Source organism: Symphalangus syndactylus, chromosome 7 (assembly GCF_028878055.3).
Source record: "Symphalangus syndactylus isolate Jambi chromosome 7, NHGRI_mSymSyn1-v2.1_pri, whole genome shotgun sequence".
In the NCBI taxonomy this organism is placed as follows: Eukaryota; Metazoa; Chordata; class Mammalia; order Primates; family Hylobatidae; genus Symphalangus; species Symphalangus syndactylus.
Genome location: NC_072429.2, coordinates 58,884,217 through 58,909,482, shown reverse-complemented (window position 1 = coordinate 58,909,482; position 25,266 = coordinate 58,884,217). Strand labels below are relative to the sequence as shown.

General features: G+C 37.2%; 1 protein-coding gene across 2 annotated transcripts in view; it reads right to left on the bottom strand.

Annotated features, from left to right (window-relative positions):
• The window catches only part of TOX (thymocyte selection associated high mobility group box), a 310,511-nt gene that overhangs the window by 122,714 nt on the left and 162,531 nt on the right, over window positions 1–25,266 (bottom strand). For both annotated transcript variants that reach the window (XM_055286321.2, XM_055286322.2), the window contains one exon: window positions 5,956–6,198. In XM_055286321.2, coding sequence (XP_055142296.1) covers window positions 5,956–6,198 — 243 coding nt within the window. The remainder of the gene's footprint in view (window positions 1–5,955; window positions 6,199–25,266) is intronic.

The window sequence follows — 25,266 nt, the reverse complement described above, 5'->3', positions numbered from 1 at the left end:
CTAAGTAACTAAAATGACAAACCCAGTGAGTCTCAAAGTCTAGATCAAAGTTGTGTGGTTGACAGAAAACAAATTACAGGAAAATGCCAGTCCTGAGAAGGATCATGGAGATCAACTAGTCTTGGGGCTTTCCATCTTTTTGGGGGCAGAACATTTGTTCAAGGGAACTTTTATAAGAAATGCAAATAAAAATAAAAGCAACACTGTTCCCTCTAACTCCTGCGCCCCACCCCCAACACCACTCCCAACAAGCTCAGTATGGATCCAGTCTTCTATAGATCTACTCCAGCCCTGCTGGTAAGAGGGTTCAGTGACTTGCCCATGATTGACAAGCTTATCCATGGCTCTCATTTCAATGCTTTTCTAACCAGACTCCACTCTCTGAGAAGTGCACACAAATCAATTACTCACTATCAAAATAACTCAGAGGAATGTTGAGAAAAATGGAACTCTTGCATATTGGGTCATGAATGACTGTTTAACTTGGACCTAGAGAATCAGAACTAATTGGCACTTATTTGACAGTTACATACTTACAGAAATTCTACCCTGTTTTATAGCCTGTCTTAGAAAAGAGGGACTTCAGGAAAATGGAAGCTTTTTCAAAGTGCCAGAAATTTAACTAGTTGCAGGAATCCCTACTAACAATAAAATGGCACAGAAAAGAAAATGCAAAAAAGTGGTAGGAAATTTGAGAAAAACTTTCACCCTATGTATGCTGCACCCCAATATGTCTATGATAAATTCCAGAAGGCAATATAGATATCTACCTTGGATACCTTTTTATCAGAAAGAGGTTCCCATTGAATATATCTAGCCAGACATTACAGATATTAGCTACTTTAATATTTACAACATGATGAGATTAAACAAATGAAACTGAGGCACAAAAAGTTACTCACGGTCACACAGCTGGTACGCAGAAGTGCCAGGATTTGAACTGATGCACTCTGGCCCAAAGACATCATTTTGAATCACAATGATAAATAAAGACACCCAGTAAAAGGTAAATACTCCTTTGGTTAATAGTAGGCTTACTGCAGTCTTTTTTGACAGATGTGAAGATTCAGGATGAAAGTATAAATAACTCTTTTGGAAAGTCTTCCTTCCCATGCATTTTAACTTCTCCGAAAGAGTCATACAGGCTTGCTTTTCTAATTTTATTTAACCAACAGTTATATAATGCTTCCTATGTGTCAGCTACTGGTCTGAGCAATCTCAAATATTTCCTGAACCCCGTGAGGTAAGGCCTAGTATTATCATCCCCATTTTCCTGATAAGGAAGCTGGAGTATTTACTGGCTAAGACATTAAGTCACTTAACCACTTTGAACTTTCATTTTCCATTTGTAAACTGGGATACTAGTTCCTCATTCAGACACTGATTTTTAATTATGGACTAAATTGTTGATGTCTAATATATTAGGCATTAGTAGGAAATGCTTATAAATGGTGAAACTGTATCACTTATGTTGCCAGTGGAGATGAGAAACAGAGGTAGATACAAGAGAATATATCTAAAAACAAAATTTCAGTAAATGATATATATTATAATTGATATATAAGTAACATCTATATCTCATAATGCATATATAAAACATCACAATAACATCTAAAATCTATACAATATCTAAATATATACAATAAATAATATACAAGAACTTAAGTATTTTTCACTTCCTTGATCCATTCGAATACTAAAATGTCATCATGTGAGAATACTAATACAAAGATACAATCACAATACTAACAGCAAAAGGCTCAGCTTTGATCACATTCAAGAGCTTTTAGAAAATATAATTAGAGAAAGTTGATCCTACAAATAAATTTTCCCAGGATGGCTTCTACTCATAGGATTTTTAAATTCACAGCAAAATCAATATTTAGAATCTACAACTGTTAGCTTTTATTAGTTGTTCTCAGATTGTAGGTGACCTTGAAAGAAAATCTTGGAAGGGGCACTGTCATTTCGAGGTGGGCAACATTTAAAATCTCATATCTGTAGACGTTGTTTTCCTGCCTAATGGGCACTGATGACGTAAACTGTCCCTACACATAAACATATTTCAACAATTGGCAAACCAGTCCATAGTTCAGTTGTTAAATTTTGTGATCATATTAGCCATGAGCAAACTTGCTAGCAAAGAGTTTTAGTAACTTTTTACAAGAAAGTGTGATGAGCAAATTTAATATTCCAAGTTTCTTTCAAAGAAAATAATTCCTTCATGCTTTTAAAATGTAAAATATGAAAAGACAAAATGTTGTTCATCTTTAGATCCATACATATTTGTGGATGCAAAAATGGCTTAATGGCACGCCACACTGCTATAGTTCCTCGGCACCTCTTACCTACACTGGGATAACAGGCCCCAGCCGCTTTCCATAACCCCAGTCTCTTACTGCTGCTATCTACACAGGGTCCTGTTGCCAGAAGGATTTTCCTACAACACTGCTTTCATAATACTTTTGCCCTTGAGTAAAAACCACCAGCGATTGCTTATAACCTGTCCTAACATGCCCAAGTTCTTTAACTGGTTTTTGAAGGTTTTGGTCAAATCTCTCGTTTCAAAATACCCAATCTGATTTTTGAACACTCTCCAACATGCCTTTTCTTTCCTCTTGGTTTATCCAAATCAAAGCCCTCCTTCAAGCCATGACTGTTGTCCTACCTTTTCTACTAAGTTTTATACCCAAACCAGAGTATAAAACTCTTTGAACTAAGAGTTCCTACTGAGTTCCTGGCCAGTACATCTGAGTTGGGCACTCTCTTGGTCTCTAATTGCCCCATGTTTCTAATTGTTTCATAACTACTTATGTTTTCACTGTCCAGAAGGACAGTAGCTAGGTCTTATCAATCATTTGAGCCTTTTCAAACATTGAGGCCATGGTAAGCATTCAAAATATATACACTGAGGAATGGCATTCTAGTCGTGTGAGAGCTCAAAACAAGAACTGAAGAGGCTCTTTGTTTCTCACAGGGATTAGTAGACAAAAGATAGCTCCTGATTCTTCCAACTTTATTAGATTTCTATTGCAACTTTATAGTGTATCAGACTCTGGCTTCTGGAATCCAGCCAGAGATCCCCAAGCCTTGAGAAACAGAAACAACAAATTTAATCTCCAAATCTTCTTTCTCTGAGACCATACTGGCTTGGAAAAAATGGGCTTAATATAGAGTTAATGCTAGAATCAACATCATTAACTAGACCTATACTGTCTAACACAGTAGCTGCTGGGTGAATGTGGCTACTTAAAGGTAAAGTAATTAAAATAAAATAAAATGAAAAATTGGTCCCTCAGTCTCACTGGCCACATTTAATAGCCAGTGACTACTGCTGTTGGACAGCACTATATAGGAGCTCCATCATCACACCACATCCCACTGGGAAGTGCTGAACCTTACCCACCGTCTCACCAACACAGGCATTTGCTGGAGTCGCTTTTTGCTTGCAGCATTAAAGGCTAGGACCAGCGCTGTGAGGAGGCACAGTAGACGTGCAGCTCCAGAATGTAGCTTGAGGGGTATTGGGAAGGCTTGCCACCCTATGAAAATCCCGAACGGGCTCACCTTCAAGAACTAGAATGGCAAATCAGAGCTTCATTCCTTTACCTTAGGCCAAACAGGGGATTTGTTTCCCCTATACCCTGCAAGTGTTGAAAGTTCCTAGGGAAACATCATGTTGAGGCCAAGTTATCAAAGTCCAGTTTTTGACAGTAGGTTGGTGGGCAGAGAGCATAAGGAAATTTTATGAACAAAAAGAAGCTCCCGATAGGGAAAGAGGAAGGGACAGTGGGAACGGACATGAAAATGGCCTATCCTGTGGCTGTGACTGAGTCCAGTCCCAAATGTGCCATTTGAGGATGGCACGACTGCCATGGGCAGCAAATCTGGAAAAAATCTCGGAGCCACAGTTACTGACATTGCATAAGCATTTCTTTAAGAGTGATGTCTCTTAAAGGTGTATTGAGATGGATGTAGAAATGCTAAGGAGGGTAAATTTGTTACTAGAAAGGAGGTAAATTTTATAAAGGAAAAAGACTTGAACTATATAATCGAATATCTCATTATCCTTCCTATGGCCCCAATCTCACTCCTACCATGGGGAATAAGCCTAGAGAACAAAACTGGCATTTTCCATGTATACTGAAGGCCCCCTTCTTCTCCTTTCTAGGGAACAGGGGTCCCTACAGAGGCATGACCTGAATGCCTTCTTTGGCTCATGAATTGGGTCTGAAGGCTTAGTCCCAAAGAGAAATAGGTGATTTTTCAAGGTGACTATACTGAAATACATTTTTCAGCTTTACACATTTAGCACGTTAAAAAAATCCATTTTCTATTTATGGAGTCATACTTAATACTCATAAGCTAAATCTACACAAGTGGAATATAATCTAAAAACCTGAGTGATGGTGCTGCCAATGAGTTCTCCCTTCTTGGCTGCCCAGATGGCTGCCAGATTTTAGGAAAATTCTATACACCATTGTGTATTAGGCAGTAGGCTCTGGGTTTCATTCTCTAAAGAAACTACTTTGGAGTTTCTTTTGACTCTACTTTTATCCCACCCTTATGTTCATGATTAACAGAAAAGTCCTCCTGCAAAATCACTCAAGTTAGAGATATATCCCCCAACGATTTAGATAAGGTGATAATATGAAATGATTTTTTAATCAGAAACAACATAATATTGGCAAGTTAATCAATTTATTCATTGTGAAAATGACAGTACTCTTCAGTGACTCATGAAAATGACAAGAGAGTTAGTTGAACTGTTAAGTGACGAACAATGAAAACCAAAAAGTGCTAATTAAAAGTCACTGTTAACCTGGGAGGGTTTTATGACATGGTCTAAAGCTCTCTCCTTGGCCATCTACTACTGGTATTTTTTTCCACTATTGGGGTATAGACAGAGAAATTATTAAGTTTCAGATGACATAAAAATCCGAAGGAAAGATTTTATAATAAGCCAGTGTTTCTCAAGTATGGGATGCTTGTAAAAAATACAAACCACTGGACTCCCTGGGTAGAGCCTGAGAATTTGATTTTTTGCTAGTTTGCTGGTTGATACACATTTCTATTAAATTTGAAAAATTAATGGGAATTCACAGTGTTGTCATTATAAATTGTTAGACAACAGGTCCAGTAGACTGCAATACTTTAATGGAGATAAATTTTGATCACCAGAATGATACCTCCAAAATAAAACTGAAAATTGTTTTCTTACCTTCCTATGGTATACATTTGTGGAAACTGAGAGCCGAAAATAGGAAGGAAAATCAAGGTTAACAGCAGCTGCAGTTCAGAAGATGTGGGGATCTCCCTTTTGGGGAGGAATCCTCCACTGGATGAGAGGTGGCATCTTTCAAGATGACTTTTTCTCTGAAAGCTGGTAAGCTGGTTTGACTCTATGACAGCACATTCAGTGTCAAGCAATATTTAGTACTTTGGGACATAAATATGAGTGACTGCACAAGTAATTAATTGATTTTACCTTGACTTAAATATAAAATAGAACATTGCTTTAGAAATGTGTATGATTTATTTATTTATTTATTTTATTTATTTATTTATTTATTTTTTATTTTTTATTTTTTTGAGACGGAGTCTCGCTCTGTCGCCCAGGCTGGAGTGCAGTGGCGCGACCTCAGCTCACTGCAAGCTCCGCCTCCCGGGTTCACGCCATTCTCCTGCCTCAGCCTCCGGAGTAGCTGGGACTACAGGCGCCCGCCACCGCGCCCGGAGAATTTTTTGTATTTTTAGCAGAGACGGGGTTTCACCGTGTTAGCCAGGATGGTCTCGATCTCCTGACCTCGTGATTCACCCGCCTCAATAACTGTCTCCATAGCTAGAAACAGTTTCAGAATGCTATTATCACAATGCCAGGCCCTTGCATGAACTTGGTCCTTGTCCTTATGGTATCCCTCAGCCCCCACCACAAACAGGTAAGCAGATTCTTACCACAGAAATGGAATTAGAAAGCAGTGTTCCATCCTGGCCCAGCATATTGGAGACTGTGATTTCAGGGAGGTCCATGTTTTGTGGATGAAATGGTAGCAGGCCATTATGGTTCATGGGGTGACACAGAGAATGGTAACCAGACTCAACTTCATTCAGGTGCACCAGCGAGTGGTCTGGGAGGGAAGGAGGAGTAATTGGTGGAATGTTGAAGTCTTCACTTTCCAGGCTTGGACCAGGGTAGGACTGTGAAAAGACAAAAGTGACATTGTTGCAAATTATCATCTTCTTGCTCTTCATCATCATATCAAACACACTTGACCCTTTAGATATTATTACAAGCAGCATATGGATTTGGCAAAGACGTTTCAAACTTTCAGATTATCCTGCTGCCATTTCATCATTATGCATGAAAGAAAATTGCCTCAAAGGCAGATCCACTTCTGGTATAAAGACTACTTCCATTAGGTGGTTTTATTTTTCCAAAAAGCTGAACTCAAACAGATTTCAAAGTTCCCATTAAAATTTTCCAGAGTTTTAATCTAGCTGAATACCTTTTTCATGGGAATTGTACGGAAGGAAGGCAATTTATAAAATTAATGTTTGATCAAACATGTTTCACAGGGCTCCCTACCGCTCAGATCATGGGATGTAATAAAAATGAATTCCAGAAGTTCTGGGCAATTGCTTTTGGGTTTTGAAAGGCTACCTGCTCACAACTGACAAAAGAAAACGTCTTAGAAAAGAAGCGACTTAAGCATGCTGCATAAAAGTGTAGTTCCACTGAAAGTTTGATATATGAAGAAAATGCCATTAAGAGCTATTTTTATCACAAAGATCTTATCATCAAAATCAAAGTGAAGATTACTTTTACAATTTCCAATAAGATTTACTTGATTTCCCCCTAAGAGCTGACAAATAATATTGCAAATATTTAAATTCAGTTCTGTCCATTTTGAAAGGCAAAATAGTACTAATATTATTATAATACTAATTCTGGAATAAAAGCCAGCAGTAAAATAAATAGCATTAACATATGTGGGTTTTTTTTTCTTTTACAAACTAGCATTAGATAAAATAGAAAGGGAGGGAGGGGAACAGGAAGGAAAGATTATATGAGGACGCGCCTGTTTAAAATGGAATGTGGTAAATGTTGAAAAATACATGGAAGAAATAAAAATCAAACATTGTTACCAATTAATATTAAATACACAGTGATATATAGCAGTCCTTCATAGAACAGGTGTCACAGTATGAAAGGAAACGTTTCGGTCCAGATAATTCTTGCAAGCTTATCTTTCAAATTAAGAGCGAGCCTTCATAATGTTTCGGTGTATGGGTAACAAGGATTCCCTTGTCTAACAGCCCAGCGCCTACTCAAGTGTGCAAGATTTGAAACGAGCAGGCAAGGGTGAGAGCCAAATAAAGTAGTGTAAGGTATTCATATGGTGTCCAGCCAATAAGCGTCATGCTCCTGTGTCCAAGTGCCTGGGATTATTTTTTCCAGATGGTGTCTATTTGTCTAACGGAAAGAAAATCTTCAAGTTTCACTTTCTAAATGTTGTACAAGTTTTGATATATTTATTTAGGTGCCATCAGAAGACAAGATTAAATGAAGAGCTACCTGGAACATCTGGAATTTAGACCTGGTCATAGAGCAGCACATGTAGGTTAGAGACAGGGGGTGTATGAAGGGAAAAATTTGACTCTTATATGCAGATAATTTTTCTTAAATATCTAAAGTTCTGCTAAAAAAATCCCACCAGCTCTAGAAGTTCAATCACTTGTTACCAAATTCTCCTGTTAACAATATGTATCCCATGTGAAAAATATGTATGTGCTGTGTCAAAATCACAAGTTTGATGGAATTCTCACTCGTCTGATATATTTTAGACCCTTACAGATCTAAGCCATTGGTTCCTTGTACAAGTATGCATATAAGCATAAAAGATGCCTAATGGGGAGGTAGGAGAGATGTCTATTTCATATTAAAGCCCTGTACCAAGGTCTTTGACTATGTCGCCCCCATTTAATCATTACAGTAATCCATTGTGTAGCTATTATTACCCCCAGTTTCCTGAAGAGAAAATTGAGACTCAGAAATTAAATAACTTGTCCAAGTTCACTCAGCTTGGAAAACATCAACACAATACACATGAGGGATAAATATATCATAAAAGATGGCATTTTTATTGCCATGCTATTTATAAAGTAGTTTAATTGCTACTATCTTATTAGGTTGAATGATACAAAATTGCCAACACCCAACTGTTTTTGATAAACAAAATTTCATAATTTAAGTAATAGTATTAGCATTAATATCAGGCCTTTCCTTTCCCAAATTCCACCCCGTTGCCCACCCACTGAAATTATATGAACATAGATTTCATAATTTGTCTCTCTGTCAACATTGCAAATGCTGAATTGTTGACATCTATCTTTTAAGAAGTTAATTAGTGCCTGTTTGAAACTATCCTGGCGGGGCACGGTGGCTCACACCCGTAATCCTAGCACTTTGGGAGGCTGAGGTGGGCAGATCACTTGAGGTCAGGAGTTTGAGACCAGCCTGGTCAATATGGTGAAACCCCATCTCTATTAAAAATACAAAAATTAGCTGGGTGTGGTGGCGCATGCCTGTAGTCTCAGCTACTTGAGAGGCTGAGGCAGGAGAATTACTTGAACCCAGGAGGCAGAGGTTGTGGTGAGCTGAGAGCGTGCCAAGACACTCCAGCCTGGGGTGACAGAGCAAGACTCTGTCTCAAAAAAAATAAAAAAATAAAAAAAAAAAGAGAGAAAGAAATTCTCCTGAATAAGTCACAACTAATGCCAGCAATAAAAGAGAAAGATGCTTTTAATTTTAGGAATGCCATTAAATCTCTGAAAATACTAAGGGATATTCCACCTATAGTAGACCACCACTTTACATTCTAGGGTTTCTTCAGTAGTTAATTCTTAATTTGTGCTGTTTAAAAGAAGGTTTAATTGGTATCACTTTACATTCAGTGATAACAATTGTATTGCAATTGAGTTAAGCGACATGGTTTTTTTCATGTAATTACACATTAATATATTTAATTCAGATAATTATACACCAAAACCACAGATTCCACAACTTAACTGGTAATAGGTAGTTATGTGGATTGAGAATCTTAACTACTAAGGTTACTTAGTAGTTTCTGTTCTTTATATTAGAAGTCATGATATGCTTATTTGCCATGAGCCAATTACAGTGTAATAGATGCCATATAAAAGTATAGTGGTAACTGTATAATGCCAAAATGTCCCAGAACTTAGAACAAGTTCAATGCCGGGCTAATTACTTATTATTTTTTAATGTGGAAATGAATTTGCTAATTCTTCGTCATTGGTTTCTATGACATGAGAGCTTTATTTTGATTTTTAAAAACTTAATAAACATACATTTAACTTAACAATAGTTTTATAATTTAGACAATTTGCAGTTTTGGGGGATGTTATACAATAGAATATGATTCACTATTTTCCCTATTCCCCATTAAGCTGCCTAGATGGAATTAGTGTTCAGTGTTTGTTAAATGAAAAAATAAATGAATCACTGAGTGAATGCATGTGTGCATGAATAAATGAATGCTAAAATGACTCTTTAAAAGCACAAAGTTTGTGAATATACACTATTATTCCTGGGTTTGAGTAAATATCTTTTATTGTCAAGACATTGCACAGGCCAGTTACCTACATGGTATGTAACAATCTCACAGAATATCAGGAGGCCAAAAATATCCTGTTAGGGGAGTAGAGGCTTGAGCAGCTTCAGGAAGGCTGGGCAGAGCAGTCTGTATCCCTGATATAGTTTGGATGTCTGTCCCCTCCACATCTCATGTTGAAATTGATCCTCAGCGTTGGAGGTGGGGCCCGATGGGAGGTGTTTGGTAATGCCATTCATGAATGGCTTGGTGCCCTCCTCACCAAGTAACGAGTGAGTTCTTGCTTGCTCACACAGATCCAATTGTTAAAAAGAGCCTGGTGCCTCCTCTCATCTCTCTTGCTCCTTCTCTCACCACGCAACACACCTGCTCCCCCTTCACCTTCCACCACCAGTAAAAGTTTCCTGAAGCCTCACCAGAAGCTGAGCAGATGCTGGTGCAATGCTTGTACAGCCCGCAGAACTGTGAGCCACCTAAACATCTTTTCTTTGTAAATTACCCAGTCTCAGGTATTCCTTTATTACAATGCAAAAGTGACCAACAAAATTCCTCTCTGACTGCTGCTCTGATCCCCTGAAGTGACTGGTACCTATTTTCCCATAGTAACACACATATTTCAGAGGATTCGTAAAGGAGAGTTTGTGGCCCCCTGGCTCTCAGAAGCTGTGGAGCCTAACCCCCATGGCAGGCAGGACGTCAGGGCCCCTTGGGTGACTGCTGGGGCATGCAAAGGAAGTCACAGCAGCAGTTCTGATGCCCATGCCTGGCCAGAAGAGAAGGCCTGATTAGACCACAAGAAGGTATATGAGTGATGAGATCAGGGGCTGAATTGTCAGAGAAGGCTTATGTGAAGGCCATTCCTGGGTGATACAGGGGACCTGGTGCTCATGTCCAGTTATTCCGGCAGGGTCCTTTTCTGACTTGGGCTTATTTTCCTCCCTCAAGACTCAGTGAGGCCTGGAGTTTACAAATCATTCATTCTCCAACTCTCTTGGGAACAAAGATCACTTGGTCCTTTCCAAGATGATCCCCAGATGCCCAGGAGAGAAGAGGACTACTTTAAAAAAAAAAAATAAAACAAATTAGAGGCCACCAAGGAGTGAATCACATGTCCTCGGAAGTCCTATGAGGCTGGGTTCCAGTCTAGAATGCTGAGGGAGGCCAGGTACAGATTTTCAAAGGTGGTATCATCTTCTTCATCACATTTTATAGTGACATGTACCCATCCCAGTTCAGGGATTGGAACCTGAACAGCAGCATGAACAATGCGAGCTCCCTCTTCCCCAACCAATGCTGAAAGTCAGCAATGACCATCTTACACAAATGGAGAAAAAGTATATAGGGACTACAGGGTGAAAATCAGGCCAACACTTTTAATTTTATCTTGAATCTTCAGCATATTAACTCAAGGTAAATTGGAAACATATTAGCATACAAAGTGATTTGTTCTAAACCGGAGCCAGTCTAAATGATGCACATGATTCAAAGAACTCAAAATTATATTACTGTTACTTAACCAGCTTCTCCCTGATCTTAAGCTACTCCCTGGTTCGAGACACAAGAGAGTCACGAGATGTTGCTGGTGCTGAGCTATGCAACAGGACTCCTGTGTTCCAGCGCAAGAGGCACTGTGCATCACTGCGGATAGGAAGCAGGTTCCCAGTGCCACTGAACGTGGGTTAGAGTGGAGTGAACTACCATGAGGCATGGTTAATTCTGGAAAATAGATGAACTTTTCAAGCCCACAAGGGGACTGTTGGGAGCATTAAAGTAGTAATTTCAAAACATTGCCAACCCTAAGAGTATTTCTATGGTTCTATAATAGAGAGTCAATGACTATTTCAGGTCATTCTCTTAAAACCTTAAAATTTGGTAATCGCACATTTAGTTTATAAAGTGCTACATCTTTCTCTGATGAGAAGGAGACAGATGTTGGACTAGGCGAGAATACGTGTGACTTCTTTAGTGACTGTTAAGAATGGCCACTGCGTGTGTTGCCAAGAGTTGAGGCTTTGAAGCCCAATGGACAAGGTCTGCTTCCAGGTCCTTTAAACCATATATTAATTTGGGTTCTGCAGCAAGCTTAAAAAACCATGGGGTTCTTATAAGCATTAACAACAAAAATATATGTAAAAAGCCAAATACTATGTGTTTGCCAGATACAAAGTTCTGGATAAACAATGGCTTTACATAGCTACGGTTTCTATTAAATGGATTTATACATGCCATGGGTTGGGTCATGTCCAAGAAAACAAACAACTGTAGACAGTACAGAAGATTTAGATCCATTCTCCACAATATCATTATAAAGGAATTTCAGTATATTTGCCATTGATTAGGCCTCATAGTGGAGAAAAGTGTAACCCCATTCATACCTAATGTATTTATTTATTTGCTCCCCATAAATAGCTGGGTTAAGGCTTCGCCTTTATTCTAATGGAATTAAAGTGCACTTTTTAAGTTAAGGAATAAAAAGATGGTGGGGAACAGGGTGGCAAAGGAAGTGGAAGGTGCCGAGAATTACTGCATGTGCAGGGGCCCAACAACTTTGCTCCTGCAGGGAGCTCTGCTGGCAGGCCTGCAGCCCTGGCTGATCTGGCTCTCACAGTTCGACTCCTACCAACCCAACTAAAAGGCGAATGAATTTCTGAACCAGAATGTCACTGTCTAAATTTGTACAAAAGCTATACTTTCTAACATACTGGCTGTGTCCTTAGAAAAGCGATCTTCTCTGGGTGATTCTTGGCAAGGAGGTCAAATTGCTAATTAGAGGCTCACTTTTGAGACTATTAATGGAATCAAGAGACTGAGATTGGGAAAGTAATAGTGGATCCTTCTGATTTGCTTTGGTTTGATCTGCTTGGATGCCTTTGCAGCCATTTCACTAAAGCCAAAGTCCTTCCCAGCCTCCCATTTCAGTAGAAAAGGAAACTTCTCACCTGATTCTGGAAGATCTCATTTGCCCTGTCTGTTTAATGACATACTCACATTCCTTTTTAATCATACTGCTTTACATGTTCCATGATCTGAGTATCCTGTTTACATTATTTTCTCCTTCTGCAATCCACATTTCCTTTTGCTACAGCCAGTTCCTATATTCTTATTCTATATGACAACATCTGGAAATGGAATGTTAATTATGCTGACTTTTCTTTTGACTACAGAGAATTCATGTTTTCATACGGCCCAGAGAGAGCGTTAATATATGCTAACCAGGAAGAAATAATGGGAAATCTCTTTTAAAAGTTGCCTTTTCTTCTCTTTTCAAAATCTAGTTTCTCTACCAGAGAGGCATTATATTTGTGGGTCTCTGTCCACATATTGCAATCATTATACAGAGCACTTTATCTTTGGTGACAAGAAGTCCCATAACTCAGAAGAATTCAAAAGATATCATCTTGTATGTATCTTTAAATTATGTGATGGATTCATGCAATCATGCATACACTAAAAATATGGCTATGGTTATAACTTTGTAAAATATGTTTCTTATATAGAACCGTATTTGAAAGATAAATAAATAGTACTGCCATCAAACATATACATAATGCACTAATTTTTAATCTGTAACGTAATTCCTGAAACCTAAGGATAGAAGAATGTCAATGTTTAAACATGTTTCATCTTCTATTATTAAACATTCCTGTTGCATGATTCAGAGAACTGAAGGGAAAGCAAATTAAACTGAGAAGTTTATTAGAAAAATAATAAGCTTCTTCTGTTCATTTTTAGAAGTAAAGATATTACATGTAATGGTGATTTTTCCTGAAAGAGTTTAAACTGCGTCAACATAATCTCTGATTTCTTTTGAGAAGACCTTCAGGAGTAGGTATTTTTCAGATTCTTTTGTCTCTGCATGAACAAGGGTTGATAGCTTTGAGACTATAACGTATTACTGTGGAAAGCTTCGGTCTGTTACATAAATCATCTTAACGCTCAGCAAGAATTGTCCAACAGTGCCATTGATGTGCTCAAACCAATGATCCTGCAAACAATTTTTTTGTCTTTCTTCACGCTTTAGACAATAGCAATAAATCATCTTCATTTAAAAACACACAATGTACTAATTTTTCATGCAACAGTTATCAAAATGAAATTTTTGGTAGAAAGTTGACATTTATTTGTGCTCATTAATTTTTTTAACTGGTTTAAATAAAAAGCAATGAGTGCCTCATGTGTTACAGAAGCATTGTCATATACCTACTATGTGTAAGCATCCTGCAAAGAGTGATCTGAGACACAAAGAACCGAAAGACACAGTTTGTGAAAAACATCAAAAGATATATCTCTCATTTTGTAAAGATTTAAAGAATCAGGCTTATTTGTTAAATTGCATAAGAAACACTGGCAAATTATAGATGATATTAGATCTTCTTTTAGTTGCATTTATGGGTATTTGTTGATGTACATGTTTCAAAAATCATATAAATTTAAAGAAATTCAATGTGTTGTCAGTCATAAACCTGGTTATCTTAAAATGTTATATATAATAAAAATAATTGAATATTTGTCCATTGTAAGCTTTCATCAGCTTTTCAACCATGCTATTCTAAGTTTTAGTCATGTAGCATTATTGTTTTTTATTCTTCTCTAAAAACATTTACAATCGGATTCATGAGAAAGACTCCAAGTTCTCTTCAATACAAATTTCAGATAATTTTAAGATCCATAGGCTACATAAAATTTCTAGAAATCTCGTAAAGAATTTGATGGAGTCATGAAATGACTCAGAGTCTAGCAGAACAAAAGTTGATTATATGAGATTGAATAACTGATCAAGATCAGGTTTTTATACTTTTATTTAAAATATTGTTGGTCCTTTACTCAAATGTTTTATCTTCTAGATTTAAGAAAATTTTCTCTCTTCAGCTATATGTAATTTACAGCAATTTGGTAAAGTATAATTTTATGAACAAAGATAAAAATGTTTTATTACATTACTTAATTCCTCCAGAATTCAAAAACTGTGAGTGTTCTTATGTTATTTGCATAAATCCAATAAAAATCTCTGTATACTAGGAATAAAAAGACAGAGTTTGTTATAAAGATAGTGAATTAGAAGAGAGAAATGGGAACTTAGGCTCTCAATAAAGAGCAATATATTTGAAGTGTCAAACTAAGTGATATCAGAGTGTAAACAAAAAGAATTACTTGAAGCTGGGATGATCAAGGGATTGCTATAAGCAGATTTACACTGATATCAGGGCCTAAAGATCAGACGCTTCTGCCAAGATGCGACAAGTGATCAGGGGAGGACCACACAACTGACAAATGAGCAAGTCCAGGCTACTGTCCAGGCTACTGTCCAGGCTACTGTCCAGGCAATAGCAGGCAGGTTCAACAGCAAGGTCAGGCCTTCAACCTCTGAGATAATGTCAAGGGCAAGACTGGTCCCACCAATCAAAGCAAACTTCAGGCTTCTGGGCTCAATGCAGGCCTCTTCTGGAACTGGGGAGTAAGATAAAATTTCACCTATGAAAAGCCAGTGTGCAAAGCCTGAGTGACACCAGAAAACGAGGTCAACTTGAACCTGCCCCAGAGAATGTCTGACACTGGCTCTTCCTGGGGCCTGGGCTGGGGGACCCTGAGGTCAGGGTTGGCCAGCTGAGGCTTTGAGGATTCAGGGATTACTGGAACCCTGGGCTAAGCACCTGAAGCAGATCAAGTGAGAGTGGGGCAGGGTAGCCCTAATACTATCTGCCTCTCTCTCCACATACTTCCAGGAAAGTCCTTGGTGTTTACATGCAGGGCTTTCTCCCGCCATAATTCACTAATGATACCAGAATGGGGAAGGAATTTGTCTCCTCTCAGTATTGCTTGGGGGTCTACATAAGTCTCCAAGCAGTATTTTTAGGGGAAATTTTCACATCAGGCAATGTGCGTAGTTGTCATAAATAAGGGCCTCTCCTTTGGCTAAAAAAATCCCCAAGCTTCTGGAAAACAAATAATGTACTCCCCCTCCAAACCATAAACAAATCATTAGAGAGACCAGATTCAAGTGAAAGGAGCCACTTCTGAAAGTTAGTCAGGACATGTTTTTTAGTGCTAGATCATCATTCCATATTCAATGTTTAAAGGGGTAACTGAAGTATTTAATTTCATCATTCAGCACATAATTTTATACATAATGCAATCTATATTTTTTTTAATCATCTAGACTTTTTCAATTCTTATATTGAGTTCGTACATTCTGAGATCCAGTTCTATATTTTTTGGCCTTATTTTATAAATAACCCATGTTAACTAGCTTAAAAAAATTAGAAAATATACATAGGAAAAAAAATCACCTTTAATCCAACCACTCAGGAGCAAAACATTAAAATGTGTGTCTTTCAAGATTCTTTTTAGTGCATATTTGCTAGTTTGTTTTGAGCTTTTGTTTTTGTTTTCCATAACAAAAGTCAGATAATTGAGCTCTGATTTTGGAGCTGGAAATGCTAAATACAGATCTCAGCTCATCCCTTAGTAGATGTATTTACTTAATTTCTCTAAGCCTCAGTTTCCAAAGCTATAAAATAGAGATGATGATAGTCTCCAATTCATTAAGGATATATCAGGATTAAATAAGATAAATGAGATAATGTAAAACTTTGAGTAATACACTGGTTCAAAGAAGCAATCAGTAAATGTTAGCTATATTTTTATTATCACTTAATGTGATGACTTAAAATGGACTGTGAATAATTTTCCATGCCAATAAATATCATCAACATTAGTGTTTAAATGGTTGCATATTGAATTCATGTTCTTTCATTTATTCTATCAGTTCTCCATTTTGAACATTTAGGATGTTTCGGATTTTGCTGTTGCAAACTACACCATGACAAATAACTTAATCCACTTATTTCCTTAAGATAACATTCTACAGTTCTCTACTTATGCTCAAATGGAATCATAGAATGCTTGCTCAAGAAGAAACCTAAGAAATCGTCCCTGAACTTTGCATATGAGAAAAATGAGGTCCAGAGAGGTTAAATTATTTGCCTGCATTTATAGAACTAGTTGGGTAGATAAGAATCCCCCCAAAAATTAAATAGACATTTTTTACTGTTAACAATGGATTGCAATTTATTAGGTTTTAACATACTATTTTAAATCATGTGCAGCCAACCTTTGAGTTTTAATAAATTTTTATTTTTTAAAAGAAATGTGTTAAATTGGTTTTTGCTTATGGCTAGGTTCTATTTGCTAAGCCATATGCAGGCAACCAGCATGGAGTTGAGCATTCAGTGTTGGGCTATTTCTATATGTATATAAAATATAAAATAAATATATATATTATATGTATATATTTGATATATACATATAATATATAATATACAATTATATGTATATATTTCATATATACATATAATATATAACATACAATTATGTGTATATATTTCATATATACATATAATATATAACATACAATTATGTGTATATATTTCATATATACATATAATATATATCATACAATTATGTGTATATATTTCATATATACATATAATATATAACATACAATTATGTGTATATATTTCATATATACATATCATATATAACATACAATTATGTGTATATATTTCATATATACATATCATATATAACATACAATTATGTGTATATATTTCATATATACATGTAATATATAACATACAATTATGTGTATATGTTTCATATATACATGTAATATATAACATACAATTATGTGTATATATTTCATATATACATGTAATATATAACATACAATTATGTGTATATATTTCATATATACATATAATATATAACATACAATTATGTGTATATATTTCATATATACATGTAATATATAACATACAATTATGTGTATATATTTCATATATACATATAAAAATACATGCTGTATGTGTCTATTTATGGCCAATCATTTTTATTTTGTCTCTTGAGTAGAAATCAACAAATGCTGGGTGTAAACTCACATTCTGCATAAAGAAGCCAAATTAGCGGAGGACCAGAGCTAACAGAAAGCCTGTGCTCTTGGTTTGCCTCCTCAATCAAGGGTTCCAGAAAAGAGAAAAAGAAGCTCCCATTTCTACTCATCACATGCTGATATGGAATCCTACTCCCAGGGAAGAATTGTAAGGGCATCTCTCTAAATACTGGATGTCATCTCACTTGCTAGATCTTTCCTACAAAGAAAGCTTATGTTAAAGATACGGATGTGGAAAAAAATAGTTAAAAAAATGAAGACAATTGCCCCCAGTTTGAAGATGATAAGAACCCTCGATGTTCATTTCCCCAGAAGTGGGAATTCTAGGGAAGGGTGGAGGGAGGGTGAGATGTCTTCTGTGGAAAGACTTCCTGTAGTTTATCTTCTGGAGGGGAAAAGGAAGAGAACCAGGGTGGGAAAAGAGTCCTGGACTTGGACAAGAAAAGTAGTGGAGTGTGGAGGGAAAGGACTGGGCAGTGGTGGCACAGGCATGGCAAAAGCTGGCTGACAAGGGGAGGGAGGAATCACTGCTCTGCATCAAGGAATCTAGGGACAGCAAATATCCACTGTGTGATTGTTCAGCTTTTATATGTGCACAAGTATGAAATTACTGCTTTGTAACTAAGAAATGGTAAAATATCCACGGTTTCATTTGACGTAAGCTAATATTTCCCAGAGTATTCTCACACATGTAACACATTGCCGTTATCTCAATACTCCTTAGAATTGAAGTATGTCAACATTTTGTCCTTAAAGTTCTAAAATAAAATTAAGCCTAGCTGACCAAGGATGGAGTTTGACAGAAGCCTTAGACCTTCCAAGGTCAGAATCCTACCTCTGATATTTACTATCTTTTTGAGGTCTGGTTAAGTCACTCTATCTCTCTAATCCTCACTAAATTGTTGTAAGGATCAAATGAAAAAATAAGTGCACAGATTTTGTTTAGTTCCCTGTCAGAAACAGGTAGCTTCCAACTGAGAGCTATTATTATTATAAATCTAATTATTTCAGGACACTGGGGCAGAAGGGTACTGACCTAAACTTCCAGGCAAGAAGAAGCTTCCTACTACTGAAATTTATCATCATCTTTCAAAGAAAGAAGTTTCATTGAGGTCAGAGCACAAGAAATAAAAAAAAAAAACAACTTTGCACCCATGGTACGGGGAAGTCCAGGCTTCCCTGAAGGCAATTTCTGTATATAGCTGCTGACCCGGTCTCACCTGGCATCCCTATTTTCCCCCGCTCCCATTTGCTCCAAGGTTACTCTCTTTGTGATTTTGGAGAATAACAACAAACTGTAGGCTTAGCTCTTCTTGAAGGAAGGCCTCTCCTGAAATGCTGGGAGGCCCAGTTGCAAACAGAAAAGCCTTCATTACTGGTCTCAAATCATGACCATCGGCACCCTTAGGAATTCCAGATCAGGCTATCACATTTGAATAATCTGATGCTGGGCCTTAGAAGTCACTTGTTTGGCTTTGCTACCGACAGCATCAATTATCCTAATTTAAGAACAGCAAAGGATGTAGGGAGAACATTTTCTAAGATAGCCACCAATTAATTTCAAATCATTAAGGTTATAGTTACATTTTTAAATACTCAAACTGTAAAATAATATAGATCAGAAAGAACACAGGAGAATGAAAAAATACAGATATGGATGAAGATTACACTAAAACCCTCTTTGTGTTTCTGGGAAGTCTAGCTAGGTCTGCTCCCAAACTGAGGAACTGAAACTGCAGAGGGAAACTTGGCACTTTTTTAAAGGTGTTTGAGGTGGCAGGTGAGGATACGCAGAAGGAGGTCTCAGCAGACATTGGGGTGGGTGGAAAACACCTTAGCTTTTCTAAGCCCCACTGTTTTTTATAGTAAAAATGGGCAAAACTGCTTCTACTTAACATAATGACATATTGAAAATTTAGTGTTTCTTTAGAACAATCTTTAAGCACCTTGGAAATGGAACTAGCACAGACAGGTGACATTACTCAACACATTACTTTTCTTAAATTGAAGTATTATACTTATTTTGGAGGGCATTCTTTAGTGACAGGTTTATTATGCACTACCAGAAAAGAATATAGCATGTTATAATTGCAAAATTTAACAGGAAGTATCATTTAGTTTTTAATAATTGTTCACATGCTAAAGAAAAAAATAGTTCAAAATGTAATTGTAAACAAGCCAAATGGCTGCTTTCAAAATGTATCAAATGCTACCACACAACTGGTCAGACTGCAGTAGTGCCACAACTCCTCCCTCCAATGCCTAAATGTGCTGGCATCACTTGACATCTGTCTATTGAATACACCATGCTCCATATGGAGCGCAAGGTTTTGAGAATCTGTTTTTACCACTAATGCTATTCCATTCAGATATTTTCATGGTTTTTGTCACTGAAATACATTTCCCTAATACTTGACAAAACATACTATTTGACATTTATTCTAAAATTCTCACGCCTACCCAGAAACAAATAAAAAATGAGCCTTATATTCACAAATCCCACAGCTTGGAAATGTATATGATACACAACATTTAACCTGTCAGCAGCCTCATTAGTGTCAATGAGTAGAAACTGGCAATCAGTAGATGGTGTGCTCTACATGTGTTTATGTTTTAAAATGTTCCTAAAATAGCTCATCCGCTGGCGAGGTTGATATAAAATACTTGTAGTGGACAAATGAATTTCAGTTTAAATATTATGGCCTATTTACTTTTTTTTTTAGGAATTCATACTTTCATGTAGATGATCATTTTAGCTAATGGAGTCAACACCCAACTAAAATAATAATAATAAATAATAATAATAAAGGCTGGATGGGTCAGGAATTACCTAAAGTTCAACAACATCAATGTGGTTGGCCAACAAAATAAGCAGAAAGGCCAATGTGTGTTTGACTATCCCAAGCCCTAAGATATATATTTGTATGGTGCCTGTATTCAGTATCCATACAGCTGTAAGACATTTTTATAAACTGTAAGAAATATGTGAGCCATTTCAAGATATAATGCTGAAAAACAGACTTCCATGTAAGAAGCCAATTTAGGAAGAAAACAACATAAACAATAGTAACTTGTGTGCTCAAGTGAAGCATCTTTTTAATTTTGAGTAATGAAGATGTCAAGCCAAATGCTAGAGTAGTTTAACTTAATTAGGTGGCCTATTTTTCCAGGCATCCTTTCATTTCCCATTGAAAACTCAGCTTGTATGCAAGGCAACAAGAGCAATTTTGTCTGTAATGAATACCTCTGGGACTGCACAGAGTAATCATTTGAATGTTACACTGAAGACTGGTTTGAGTAACTAGTCTGGGCTTGTTAAGATGCCAGACTTTGTTGGGCTAACTCGATTACTCAGAGCATGGCAGCTTTATCATCCTATTGGGTCAATGGTCAAAAAGTCAAGTTAATGTTACTTCTGAAATTTCTGCCAAAAGGAACTAATCTAAAAGGAATTGGTTTAATTTACAGTTCAAATTTATGTCACAATCAACATGGAGATGTTATGGCTCACAGTAAAGATATCTTTTTTTTCGAAAGTACTCTAAAAATATTATACTTTCTAGGCCCTTTTTGTCATACCTCATTGACACTCTAACCTGGAGAATTTTCTCATTAGGAAAACATGAAATTAAACAAATAGAGAGTCATTAATATCTTTGTAAATCTTAAAACATAATTCTAACAGTAGATTTGAGAGAATATTGTACAAAAAGAAATTTGGAGCACACTACTGTTTCCTATACCATTGCATTGCTGATGATGTTATTATAATAAGCACTGACTGTCATTATCTAGTTTATTATCATGTTAACTCTTTGAGTCTTGTACTTGAAATGATTCTCCAAGGAGGAGGGAGTGCTATAACCTTCTATTAATATATAAGGGCACTGGCACGAAGATAAAGGTTCCTACTGCAATGGACAGGGCAGGGCTGGATTTGCTAAATGTCTGCAATGCAGGGTCAAGAATCGAATCATTGCAATGGAAGACTCTAAGTATTCATGTGATTAAAAAATGTACATAAAATATTTTAGTTGATTTGCTCATCTTTCAGCAAAAAATGCTGCATGCCTCTGATATGTCAGACATTATTCCAGGCACAGGAGAGCCAGACAGAAACAAGAATGAGTCCTACCTTCAAGAGCTCACAATCAGGTGAGCAAGACAAGGACATCCCTGGTGATGCCAGTGTGCCATGTGCCACCCGGGGACAAATACACACCATGATAAAGCAGCCTTGTAGACAATGGCGAGGCAGCAAAGATGAGGAAAAGGAAATGAGAGAAGGTAAGATGAGTTCATGAGAAACTGTGAGGCCTATAATGAAGGCAGAAATTGTGTAGCTGGAAAAGAGGAGATGGACTCAAGAGTTAGGCCAAAAAGTAGAATCAACACTATCTGGAATTAACCAAAGGCTGAATGACAAGAGAGACTCCCCAAGTCTCTGTCTTGGGTGTTTGAACAGGTGGTGGTAACACTTCTGATTATAAGCCCTAAAGAAAAAAGAGAAGATTGGGGGTGAGGAAGCAGGTGGGAGGTGATGAACTGATATGTTGAATTTGAGCTGCTATCAGCGACAGGTGCCCAGTGGAGTAGAAATCAAACCTCAAATTCACATGAAAGCTGTCCTGGATATATATATGCTCTTCAATTTTATATTCAAAATGCACTTTATGAACTGTATGTCAAATGCTTACTTGTAACTGATTCCAGGAAAACATAATATTGCCATATTTTATCATTCTTATTTTTAATCTTGAGATTTGAGGGACCAAGTAAGAGACAGAATTCCAGAGGGGGCTGGGGGTGGGGAGAGAGAAAACTGCTCAAAATCTCAGAATCCTCTAAAATATGATCGCGGGCCAGGATAGTTAATATTTAGCGTTTACTATAACGCTCATAATGAACAACCAAAAATAGTTCAAGCTTAAAGGATAACTGTTCATGGAAAGAAGAAGGAAGAATGGAATAAAAGCAGGAAGGTGGTGGGGAAGGAGGGAGGGAATGAAGGAAGCAAGGCGGGGGAACAAAACAGAAGGAAATGGTTTAGCAGAGCAAAGGCCAAGGTCCAAGAGGAAGTGATTTATTAAAAATCTAGTTCAATCAAGTAACCTGAGCTTTTCCATAACCTGATGCCAGGAAAATCTTCTCATTCTTCCTTAATATTAAAGGATTATTTCTTGTATTAAAAAGATCAGTCCTTCTTTATCTTTTCATACAGTACTTCAACTGAGGCAGGCATGTGAAGAGCTGAATCCCTGAGTCCAGGGCACTGGTGGAAAACGCAGAATGAACAAACAGGCAGCTGTGGAAAAGGACACTTTTTTTTTTTTTTTGAGACAGAGTCTCCTTCTGTCACCTTAACTGGAGTGCAGTGGCGTGATCTTGGCTCACTGCCACCTCCACCTCCTGGGTTCAAGCAATTCTCCTGCCTCAGCCTTCCGAGTAGCTCGGATTACAGGTGCACTCCACCATGCCCGGCTACTTTTTGTATTTTTAGTAGAGACGGGGCTTTGCTATGTTGGCCAGGCTGGTCTTGAACTGACTTCAGGTGATCCGCCCGCTTCGGCCTCCCAAAGTACTGGGATTACAGGTATGAGCAATCACGTCTGGCAGAAAAGGACATTCTTGAAACTGACACAGAAGAGGAAAGAATGGGGAAAAGCCATGCCACATATTCAAAACTGAAAAATCAAATAAAATAACCTAGTGCTGTAGAAAGTTCTGATGAAGAGAACTAGACTTCTGCTTCCTTTGACATATTTAATTTAGATGAACATTTATATCTTGACTACAGCCTCATATAAAGGACTATGAAAGGTACTACAATTATTCTAGGAGCTGGAGAAAGGGGCTGAAGTTTTATCAGGAGATAAGAGAACCCCATTGCATGCGTGTCTGAGTGGGCTGAGAAAATTCTGGAGAAAAGTCAGGGTTGAGGTGGGAAGCCCAATGCCCCTCTGTTTTGTTCTGCCTGCTGGCATATTCGTCCAGATATTTTATAAGATAGGTTTTATTGTATAGATTTAAGGTGTACAACATGTTATGATATACATATAGATAATAAAACAGTTAAAATAGTGAAGCAAATTAACATATCCATCACCTTGCAGTTACCTATTTTGTGTGTGTGTGTACACAGCTAAAATGTACTCACTTAGCAAACATCCCAAATACTATATTATTATTTTGAGACATAATCTTGCTCTGTTGCCCAGGCTAAAGTGCAGTGGCGCGATCTCAGCTCACCGCAACCTCCACCTCGTGGGTTCAAGCGATTCTCCTGCCTCAGCCTCCGGAGTGGAGACTCTGAAGTGGCTGGGATCACAGGCACACACCACCATGCCTGGCTAATTTTTGTATTTTTAGTAGAGACAGGGTTTCACCATGTTGGCCAGGTTGGTCTCAAACCTGACCTCAAGTGATTCACGGCCTCAGCCTCTGAAAGTGCTGGGATTACAGGCGTGAGCCACCGCGCCCAGCCCTAAATACTGTATTATTAACTATAGTCCTCATGTTGCAAGTTACATCTCTAGACTTGTTCATCCTACATATCACTACTTTGTATCCTTCTGGTCTAGATATTGTCACCTCAATCAAACGTGACAAGTTCAGAATGGCAAAGAAGTGGGTTTCTGACCGGCTGCTCATCTGGCTGCCTTTCATTAGCCCACTCACTTTCTCTCACAAACTCTTAACGGGACAAAGTTCAGGAGGTATTAAGCAACAAGGTGCCTTTAGCCAGGGTTTGGAAACACACAAAGAAATCTTGAATTGCTGGTTCCAATTCTAACCAGAGTATGAAAAAAGTTAAATGGTGTTTAAATTAAAGCACTGAGTGACCAGCACACTTATAGCTATTATAGGAGAAAACAGTCAATATTCCAAGAATGGTGCCAGAGTAAAATGGAAATCATATGAGTTTTTATTATATACTTGTCAGGCTTATTATAAGGTGGTATATTCAATTTAAAAGCTGCCTATCAGTTATAAAACTATATGCAAAAAATTTTAAGGATTTGTATACTCTAGCTTAAGAGGTAGAGAATGCATGCAGTAGATAGTGCCAAAGAGCCCTTTGGGACTGTCTAAAAGAATATCATTAATTTTTACAGTGTACTTCCATTTCTGGAGCAGTTCCAGCATTGGCTTTCTATAAAAATCATTTCAAGTTTAGAATTATGCTATTTGCTTGCAGCAACATCACAGGAGCAGTAGTGCACCATATGTTGCTACTTAGCAACTTAGTCTATAAGTCCCAAAGCATGTACTGATTTGAAAATTGAACAGGAATTATAATTGTTGAGTGATGCTATGAGGCAAGTTGTCTCGGATTACTAAACTATGCAGATGTTTGATGTTATGTAGGAAAAGGAAAAAACTATTTTTTTTTCCCCTGCAGGATGACTAAAATCTTATTTATGGTTGCCTAAAGGGGTAAATTGATTAAAATTCCCTAAAAGAATACCAGGTAATGAATTCTTGAACATATCATATTATAGTAAACAAAAGGAATGTTAAGTGTAAAATTTAGCTAAGGCCATTCAACTTATGTAATTTGTGAAGTTTATTTTTCTCCAGAGTATGTATTATCTTACACTAGTCTAAATTTTAAAACAGCACATTCTAAAAACATTTTCATATATGCTACATTATTTTTTTAAGTGTTGATTTCTGGCTCAC